The sequence below is a fragment of the Vigna umbellata genome, chromosome 7 (assembly GCF_029865625.1).
Source record: "Vigna umbellata cultivar VRB3 chromosome 7, Vumbellata_1.0, whole genome shotgun sequence".
NCBI classification, from domain to species: Eukaryota; Viridiplantae; Streptophyta; class Magnoliopsida; order Fabales; family Fabaceae; genus Vigna; species Vigna umbellata.
In genome coordinates this window covers 23,496,287-23,507,006 of record NC_142171.1, presented here as the reverse complement: position 1 = coordinate 23,507,006, position 10,720 = coordinate 23,496,287, and the positions used below count along the sequence as shown (strand labels likewise).

Below are 10,720 nucleotides of genomic sequence, written 5' to 3'. Positions count from 1 at the left end.
AAGTAATTAATTTTTACTTTTAATACTTATGAAAACAAAAACATAAAATATGTATACAATATTTTAAAATTACATTTTTTATTTTTAAACTATTTTGAAATATTATATTTCATTTTTAAATGAAATTATCTTTTTTTTTATGTTTTATAAATTTTGTGTAAACTATCATCATGTTAGCAACCAGTGAAAGGTTATATATATATATATATATACATATATATATATATATATATATATAATATATATATAGATATTGATATAGGTGTAGATAGATACATAAAAAAAAATTAAATGTTAATTGTGATTGATTTTTTTCAGGTAAAGATATTATCAATAAATTTTTACACACACTTTATATTTGTTATTTTATTTTTCAATTTTTAATTTTGTAATAAATATAAAAATTAATTTTTATAATGACTAAAATATAGGTTGTCAATGTAAGAAAATGGTATAGAAAAGTAATTTTCTTTCTATTACAAATCAAAAGATTGAAACTGTGGTCCGAATGACTGTTTATGAAGTCAACCTACACTATTCACTATTTACTGCGTACAGATGTGTAAAAAAAACGTAGATGTGATAAACAAGATCTGTTAAGATAACCTTAAAAGTTTTGATTTTGTTTCTTGATTAGGTTTAACAGATTTTATTGTCGTAATTGATTTCTATGCTTATGTCAATCACGAATAAGCACCGCTATTGCAGCCAGACACATTTTCATTGGAACTGTTTGGTTTCGTTCCCACCTCCTATAAAATCAAACCGACAATGTGACTCTTCTCGTGCCTGAAGAAGGAAGTAAGAGAAGAAGAGAGAGAGAGAAGAGGGTCTCCAAGTCCTATCCGCATTTCCTGAACCAGATCCTCTGCAATGGCTGAGGAGTTCGACAATAAAAACCACTCCGAAGTAGCCATGCCTGGTAACATTTCAATGTTTAGATAAACGTTACATACTTCTGCTATACGTTTCCATGTACATGCCATAACATACAACCCATGCTGTTATCACCAACTATCTGCAGGATGCTTGAATTTTGAGCATGAAATTGCATAATCACAACAACAACAAAATTACATATTTAAATATTAAAAAAAGCTTCATTATTTTCAATGATTTTATCTGTTCTCACAACGTTGTTTGGAAGCAAACAAATAGTGCTGTGTAGCGCATTGCACTGTGTTGGGTGTTGGGGATCTTTCCACGGGCAGCCAGTCACGAGGGTTTTTCAAAAAGATTGTAAAGTTAAATGAGACAGTAATTATTTAGCAAAAACATTCTCGTGAATGTGACCAAAAGTGTAGAAGCGTTTTAAAATTCTTATTATCTGTTGCTATTTTGTTTGTATCTACGTTTTTGTGTCTGGTTTTTGTTTTTGATAATGAAGGTGAATGTTGTTTAATGTTATGTTGCAGATGAAGGAGAAGAGGTTGATGACTCTCCGATTGAGCAGGTGAGGTTGACGGTTCCAATAACCGACGACCCTACGCAGCCTGTGCTGACATTCAGGACATGGACTTTGGGAATAGCTTCGTGCGTTGTCCTTGCATTCATCAACCAATTCTTTGGTTACAGAACCACCCCTCTTTACATTTCTTCTGTGTCCGCACAGATTATTTCTCTCCCTCTTGGCAAATTCATGGCCAGAACACTTCCGACCAAAGCATATGTTTTTCCTTTCACCAAGTGGTCGTTCTCTATGAACCCTGGCCCATTCACTTTAAAGGAGCATGCACTCATCACCATCTTTGCCAGTGCTGGATCTAGTGGTGTTTATGCCATCAACATTATCACTATTGTCAAGGCTTTCTACCACAGGAGCATCCACCCAATGGCTGCTTTCCTTCTCGCACTATCCACCCAGGTGAACAGTGATTATTAATTCATTAGGTTGTTGAAAGTAACAATTTTTTGTTGAAAAAAGATAGTGCTGTGGGTGGTGGGTGGAAGGAATAGAGAGAGAAATTGTTCAGTTGGATAAATGATTTGAGTGGAGACGAGGGGAAGAACATTGAGAAAGAGGGGTGAAAATCAAACAAAGGAATCTGATAATTTTCTTATACTTTTAAGGCAATTAACCGAAACAACAAGCATATTCAGATTTGTTTAGGCCACTAATCTGTGTGTCCTTAAATTTTTAGATGCTTGGTTATGGATGGGCTGGCATTTTCAGAAAATTCCTCGTTGATTCCCCGTACATGTGGTGGCCATCAAACCTTGTCCAGGTGTCTTTATTCAGGTATTTTATTATTCTTTGAAGGTGATTTATGCATATTTGTCTTTTAATGGATATATGAACGAAAGATGGTTTTTTTATTATAATAAAGCTAATGTTAAGCACTAACATTTACTGAGAAATTATTTTGTAAACTATAGAGAAAAGTACCTTCTTATGGTGTTATGGAGTTATGAATTTGTTGAATTGCAGGGCATTCCATGAAAAGGAGAAAAGGCCTAAAGGAGGAAACACAAGACTGCAATTCTTTGTGCTGGTGTTTGTGTCAAGTTTTGCTTATTACATCATTCCGGGTTATTTATTCCCAGGACTAGCAACAATCTCGTGGGTTTGCTTAGTTTGGAAAAAGTCCATCCTTGCTCAACAAATTGGTTCGGGTATTACTGGGCTTGGCATTGGTTCATTTGGCCTTGACTGGAACACAGTGGCTGGGTTTTTGGGGACCCCTTTGGCTACACCTGGCTTTGCCATCATCAACACACTGGTTGGATTTGTCCTCTTTATGTACGTTCTGATTCCCATTTCATATTGGAACAACGTATATGATGCCAAGAAGTTCCCCATCATCAGTTCCAACACCTTTGATTCCACTGGAAAAAAATATAATGTCACTCGGATTCTCAATGCTAAAAGTTTTGACATCGACATGGACAGTTATAACAATTACAGCAAGCTCTATCTTAGTATCACGTTTGCATTCGATTATGGATTGAGCTTTGCCTCTCTCACCGCCACCATTTCGCATGTTGTTCTCTTCCATGGAAAGTAAGTTGTGTTCAGTTTGAGATTTCTGACAAAGCTTAAATATTTAATACACCACTACAAACAAAAAATCGGATGCAATTTTTTAGTTTTTGTGTGTTTCTATCAGTGTTGTTCTCCTATTAGAATTACAGGTTTACTTGGATAAATTGGTTAAAGTCATCTAACTTTTGTCGTGATGTGTGTTTGGAAGAACGATTGTTAAGATGTGGAAGAAGACAACATCTGCACTAAAAGAAAAAACATTCGGAGATGTGCACACGAGAATCATGAAGAAAAACTATGAACAAGTACCTGAGTGGTGGTTTGCGAGCATTTTGGCTCTAATGGTAGTTGTGGCGCTGATAACTTGTGAAGGCTTTGGAAAGCAACTTCAGCTGCCATGGTGGGGAGTTCTGATGTCTCTTGGTATTGCGTTAGTTTTCACTTTGCCAGTTGGAGTAATTCAAGCAACAACAAACATGGTAACGTCATTTTTACAGTTTTTACAGTTTCCCATAGCTTCAAAGTTGTCTTTCTCACGAAAGATTGGAACTTCGTTTTGCAGCAAGCAGGGCTGAACGTGATCACAGAGCTGATAATCGGGTACATTTACCCCGGAAAGCCACTTGCTAATGTAGCCTTCAAGACATACGGCTACATCAGCATGTCACAGGCACTCGCATTCCTTGGTGACTTCAAATTAGGCCACTATATGAAAATCCCTCCAAAATCTATGTTCGTCGTGCAGTTGGTGGGCACCGTGGTTGCTTCATCCGTGTACTTTGGAACAGCATGGTGGCTTCTGACGACTGTTCCAAACATCTGTGATCAATCAAAATTGCCAGAAAATAGTCCATGGCAGTGCCCTGGTGACGATGTGTTTTACAATGCTTCGATCATATGGGGAGTGGTGGGTCCAAAGAGAATGTTTACCAAGGATGGAATTTACCCTGGAATGAATTGGTTTTTCCTGATCGGTGCACTTGTTCCTGTTCCGGTGTGGTTCTTTGCTCGGAAATACCCAAACAAGAGGTGGATTGAACTCATCAACATGCCCCTCATCATTATGGGTGCCGGAGGTATTCCTCCGGCGAGAACTGTGAACTACATAACCTGGGGAGCTACCGGAATCTTCTTCAATTTTTACATTTACAATAAGTTCAAGTCATGGTGGGCTCGCCATACTTACATTCTCTCAGCTGCATTGGATGCTGGCCTTGCTTTCATGGGAGTGGTTCTCTACTTTGCCCTCCAAAGTTACGACATTTTAGGTCCAACCTGGTGGGGTGCCGAAGCTGACCACTGCCCTTTGGCCAAATGTCCCACAGCTCCAGGCGTGATTGCTCATGGATGCCCTACTCTCTGACACTCAAGTTTATAGAAAGAAACTGTCTTTTATTTCTTCTTGTTTTCTATCTTCTTCCATTGTACAAACCCAATCCAATACCAACTTGAACAAGCTGTATAGATTGTTTATATTTGCTGCACAATAATATTTGTATGGTTAGACTGCTCTGCTTGAATTCCATCCTTCTATTTATGCAATCAACCTTGTTCAAACAACTTTTCTTCCTGTTCAACTTTCCTCCTCTTTGCCTCTGATACCCACAAATTTACTTGCTACTTGCATCGCACACACGTATAAATTGAAAATTTGAGAAGAGAATGCGTTGCATTGCAACAACCATTACAGTCCAGAAATCTCATTATAACGGTCTAAGGTGATCGCTAAAACGAACATGGGCCTCTTCTTTAGATCAATCTATTTATGAAATATTTTAATTTATATGATGTTTGACTTTGTAAACTCATACTTAAATTATTTCTAACAATAATTAATTAGAATCCATTTAATTAATTTTTCATCAGTTGTTTATTCATTATAAAATTTATAACTTCAAATTACTTTTATAAAATTATATTGAAGATTATCGTGATTTTTGTTTTTCTAAAATCGTTCTTTTTATGCATTTTTTTTGTTTTGTTTTAGAATTAAATTGGTTTAGAGATTCTGTATTGAAATGAAAATAGATTTGAAAAAAGGCTTATCTTCTCCCTCCATTACAAATCACAAATCCACCTTTTTTGGTAGAAGCCAGGAAAACATTAACGACGGCTGCGACTTTGGAGCAAAGTTAGAAAAAGGGGTTGGAGACAATGGGAAGATTTTAAAAAACAAAATACACATAAATTTCTGTATCATAAATTTAGATGTTTTTAATTAAATTTTTGTAAAATATTTATTTATTTAATATTTTGTACTTTTAATTTTGTCTAAACACTTATTATCTTTTTATATTTGTCATTAAAAAATTATTTTTAACTTATTGATTAAGTTGTTTGTTGGTCATTTTTTCTTTTTTAAATATTGAGTTGATAGATTAGTTGAAAATTTAGCAAATATTGGTCATTTTTTCTTTTTTAACAATTTGGTAGAAAAATTGTTAAATAGAACGAGAAACACAAGAATGAAGATATTATTAATAAAGTCAAACTGTTAAAAAAATGAAGAATATTTCTAGTACTTCATAAAACAAATATTTAATAAAAATAGTCTAATTAAAAAAAAAACTATTTTACGCCGTAGACTTCATTGACCTATAACGTCATTTACAACACAGGTTTTTCATGTAATCGAAACCCAACCATTAAGGAAATTTTGACAGGAGTAGAAAACGGAAAACTGATCTAAGATGAGTCAATATCATGAAACTGTCATTGCATCTATTTTGCGTATTTTCCTTTAAAAAAATTCGATTAGCGTACGAGGGACGTAAAAAGTAAGGAAAACAAAAGAACTTGTTTCCTACTGTTCATAAACTATGAGAAGTATTTTTAAAAAGAAAAGGTAAAAATCTAATAATTAAATTCCATTTTATCAAAACAAGATTTATTTTTTATTTCTATCTCTCAAATGTATTAAAATAAATAACATCATTAAAATCAATCTCATCATATTATCCTTTTTAAAATTTACAGACAATATACTTTAAAAGATTAAAAAAATAAAATTATATATATATATATATATATATATATATATATATATATATTTAAATTTCTTTAATCTTGAGAGAGATAAAAAACAATTTTAATTTCAAAGACTAAGAAAAATCAAAGTTCATATTTGAAACTACATTTTCATTTTCTATATACAACACAAGGTGAACATTCCAATCCAGATAACATCTTTATAAACAATTTCTACACCCGAAATATTATAACTTAAAATTTTGTTACAATTTTATCCTTAAAATATGTAAGGAAATTTAAGCAAAAATATTTTAATCTTAACTTTTAAACCATACGAGACTACTTTAAGTATTATAAAATTATTGGACGCATTAGAACATTTTAAAACTCATTTATAAATAAAAAGTGAAAACAGACAACCACCCCAAACATGGCCTTAGATAATGGACGTGATGGTTATGTTGTTTATACCAAGAAAGACAACATCACAATTCGCAGATAAGCAAACAAACTCCACTATAGTATACCTACACCCAAGAATAAAAAAACAAAAAAGGCTCTGCAACCAAAATCCTTTTCGAACTGGTAGTAAATATCCTGTTTATGCAACTGAAAAATCTTCATGAAGCAACTTCCCTGAGTCAAATTTATAGTCCCTAATTGTTCATTGTTGACGATCCAACATTTGCACCACAATGTAAGTCTGAACATAATCCACTTGCAAAGTAAATCGTGCAAAATGGAGACATGTGGTGGGATCAGTTGAACAGCCCTGGGTTGAGCCAATCCCTGCAAACAATAGAATATGTACACCGTATTCGTATGTCAGTCATAGCTTCACAGATAAATAAAATGGTAGGGAAAAGACGAAATGCTGCAAGGAAAAAACACTCACTTGCTAATGTCATCCAAATGATCATCAAAATCTACAATTCCATTCCACTTCTCAGTTGCAATATAGTCCAATAAGACTACATTTGCCGATGGCTCTTTGAGAGAGAAACGGTTTGCATCAGAGGGAACCAACTTCCAGTTCTTAGATGTATCCCTAGCATAAAGCTAAACCATAAGAAAAAGGTAATCTTGGTTAATGTAACCAACCAAAAGGCGTCTCTTTACATTGAGGGAGCCATATATCATAAACTTTTGAAACTATAATTATGTATAATGTAGATGCTGGTCTTCTTTTACAACAAACAAGAGTGCTTTCTGAACGAACCATTAATTTTTGTAACTATAAGAAACAAATAACAATACTCGTTTGTAATTAGTGCAATGTTGGATGAAGCTTTACACCTTTGAGGTTGTACCCTGTATGATCATGCAAAGAGTACACAACATTACTGTTTCATTCCCCCAGTCCTTAAATTGGAAAAATCTTGGAAAATGTTTCGTTTAGCTTAGCTTAGAGAAATAGTTGTTTTTTTGCTAGCTTTCCTCACAGAACTTTTGAAAAAAAAAAAATCATCTCCCCCAAAGAGTGGTTCCCAAATATGCTGCAGTATGTTGCAAATCAAAAATGAATACGCCTCTCTTTTGACTCATGAAAAAACAAGAGAAAATGGATCACAACATTAATCAGAAACTTGACTTCTTGCATCCAATCTGAGCTCCACAATGTTACACCATAAAACCCATGAAACCCCACACATCAAGATAAAAGCCACCGATTTCAAGTTAAGCTTTTAGATACAGCAGTTTTGTAAAAAATGAAGAGATTGATGTACCAAAATAAACCCCCAGAACAAAACAAGGGAACCAACAAACATAAGCAAACAGCCAATTGTCCAGTGTTAAAGTGAACTACGGAACTTCGGTCTTGCTTGGATAAAGTTATTCAAACACACTAATAAGAGAAGACAATAAGAAATTAAAATCAATTGAACTTCCCCCATTAGTTAAAATCAACTTCTAACCACAGCTCTGGAAAAAGTTACATCGGAAAAATTCTATAAAGGTTAAAATGCATAAGCCAATTTTATCTTATGAGAAGCTCAATCCATTTTACCTTCTTATTTTCTTCTACAGCAATTAATTATAAGTTTATCCAAAAAATTATTATATTCTAGCAAGTTCATAGGTTTTCGTGATTCCATTAGAAAGACGAGGTTCTTTAGTTCATTCACAAATAAGCTTGGGTATGTACATTTCTATGTTTAGATTGACATCAGGGTTTCTATATTATCTAAAGAAGCCAAAATTAAATTCATAAAGTGGATAACAAATAGAAATCATCGGTCATAACAAATGCGGTTTCCAACACTAAAATCGCCAACCTGCATTATGGCACTACGTTCCTTGCTCTTTTTCAAAGCATCGAGCTTCTTGTTATCTAACTGCAAATAATTGAAGAGGAACAAAAGGATGATAAGCAAAAGGAGATAATTAAAACCAAAAATAGCAAAAACTAAGAATAAATTCAACAACAAATTAGCAAACTCTAAAATAAAATGCAACAACAAACCAATAGAACGGCGGCTTGGGGAAAGTAGCGGCATATGTGGTCACCGATATTCTTGGCCACACTACCAAGCTCACTGTCATCAGATCTCTCATTCGCGTGAAAATAGCCCACTATGTTCAACCCTTTCGCAGAAAAATATTCCTCTATCTATCTCACAAAAATAGTGTGATTGCAAAAAGGAAAAATCAGCAAACTACAGAGAAGTAAAGGAAAACTTAATAGACACCCATAAGAAAAAAATATACGCCCAGTTGACCAGGTTACACGTTGATTGAGAAAGCATACATCTTTGTGAGTAATTTTGTAAATAATCGTATAGGACCAAAACTGAGTGAATAAACAAAATTGATGCAAAAAGCCCTAGAGAGAGAACCAGAATGAGAGATATCTCCAATTGCGGAAGAAGAGGAATGTGAGAGTGGAAGAGAGGGACGGCATCGGCGATCTCGACGACGTCGTTGGAAGGGGAGATGCGACCGATCAAGATGCCGTTGACGGCGGAGGTTGGGTGTTTGAGGGAGTGAAGCACGAGTTTGATGTAAGCGTTTTGTGCGATCTCGTACCTCAATCCGTTGCTACCCATGGCTAAGATTCTCGACACAAAGGTTTAAGGTCTCTGTTCTGCTCCGTTTCCTTCTGTTTTAATGTCAAACACAAAACATAAGCAGACGCAATCAACTATCAACCGTTGTGGACTTCGCACTTCACCCCAAATTCAAACGACGTCGTTTTGTCACGGTTCTATCCTTCGCAATCCTACAATTGCAATCGTTCATCGGTATCTAAGGTTTGTCAGGCCTGGGTCAGTAGTTCCTGGGCTTGGGCCCAATTATTACACGGACCATGGCCTTTAAAAGATGGGCCTGGAAAAAATGTTGGGAGTATTTTACTATTTGAAACTTAATTGATAGGTTAACCTTTTAGGATCCACTACTATAGGACTATTATCATAATCCTACCTTTCTTTCATTCGTCGACTAGTTTGAAACCTTAACATTATATCTTAATTAATGGTATATGCAGGTTATTAAATACAACATTATATATAACTTTATTATTCTTTTAAAATTTAATTAAAACATGCATTAATTTAATTTTGAAAAATCTAAATTCAAATATTTGGGTTGTATGACTCTGTTTTAATTCCTGTAAGATAAAGTTTGAATCTTTATATTTAGTTTATTCAAGTTTAAAATTAACTACTGTTTTTCAAGTTCATTTTTTTATTAAAAAGGCTATTGCGCTTTTAAAAATAAATTAAATTATGTTAACCCCCTTTTTTTCACCTTTTGTCAATAAATTTAAATATAAAAATTGGTAACTTGTTACTTTAAATATAGTTTACTTTATACGTGTTATTTTTAATATAATTATATACTTAATAATTTCGATTATTTTTATCCATAAAATACAATCAATATAATTTTGACATTACAAACAAAAAAAACACAAGCAACCATAAACTAAAAGACGGTATTTAAAAAAAAATATCTTTTATTTTATTGTCATAATTCACAATATCTATCTAAGGACAACCTTTTAACTAGATAGATCAAAATTTAGGTCATTACAACTATTTCAAAAAAATTAACTTTAATGTAAATGTTAAATTGATATATTTTTCAATATGTAAAAAAGAATCTAAATTTTATTTATAAATAATTGGATTTTGGTATTTATAAATAAATTGTCATTATATTTATAATGATAAATTTTATTCACATTAAAACAATTAAAAAGTTATAAACAATATATGAATAAATGTTAAAGAAATGAACAAGTGAAATTTCAAAAAATAACTTATAAGGTGACGTTTGCATTAATTTGTATAATATAAATTGACCTTATGTTCAGTGGAGGTGATTTTCAACATACCTCTCATGTCTAGGCATAATGTAATAATGGACATTAATGTAAAGTATGATGACAATCTAATAACGAATTGAACAATAAACATAACAAACAATAAACTTTATTGTGATGAGTTTTAATTCATACTTTTGATGTCATGTTATCTCATGCCTCTTTATTCAGGAGACATTAATATAACTATTATTGTACAGATTAAGAAAAAGTTACAATCAACTGTCTCTCGCTCTTCTGTAAAAGGCAGATATTGTTTTATAACAACGATTGCATGTGAGTTTAATTGACTTAAATAGTTACTTGGATATTTGGGGTTATTATCCTAAAAGGATGTGATTGTGTTGTGATAGCAAATCAACATTACATATAACTCAAAATATGATTTTTCATGAAAGAACAAAATATATTGAAGTTGATTGTAATTTTGTCCTCAATAA

The 10,720-nt window shown here is 33.0% G+C and overlaps 2 protein-coding genes across 2 annotated transcripts; one reads left to right on the top strand and one right to left on the bottom strand.

The window, feature by feature from the left end:
• The first annotated feature begins 667 nt into the window (after nucleotides 1-667).
• LOC148195492 (oligopeptide transporter 1-like) lies at nucleotides 668-4,503 on the top strand. Its single transcript, XM_088093968.1, has 6 exons — nucleotides 668-922; nucleotides 1,416-1,864; nucleotides 2,142-2,239; nucleotides 2,429-3,001; nucleotides 3,192-3,462; nucleotides 3,546-4,503. The coding sequence occupies exons 1-6, from the start codon at nucleotides 874-876 to the stop codon at nucleotides 4,344-4,346; spliced, it is 2,241 nt and encodes a 746-aa protein (XP_087950094.1). The 5' UTR covers nucleotides 668-873; the 3' UTR covers nucleotides 4,347-4,503.
• Nucleotides 4,504-6,324: 1,821 nt separating this feature from the next.
• LOC148195491 (ER membrane protein complex subunit 8/9 homolog) lies at nucleotides 6,325-9,134 on the bottom strand. The gene is made up of 5 exons (XM_088093946.1): nucleotides 8,791-9,134; nucleotides 8,418-8,564; nucleotides 8,230-8,289; nucleotides 6,849-7,012; nucleotides 6,325-6,742 (listed from the first exon to the last, which is right to left on the bottom strand). The coding sequence occupies exons 1-5, from the start codon at nucleotides 8,998-9,000 to the stop codon at nucleotides 6,712-6,714; spliced, it is 612 nt and encodes a 203-aa protein (XP_087950072.1). The 5' UTR covers nucleotides 9,001-9,134; the 3' UTR covers nucleotides 6,325-6,711.
• Between the last annotated feature and the right edge of the window lie 1,586 nt (nucleotides 9,135-10,720).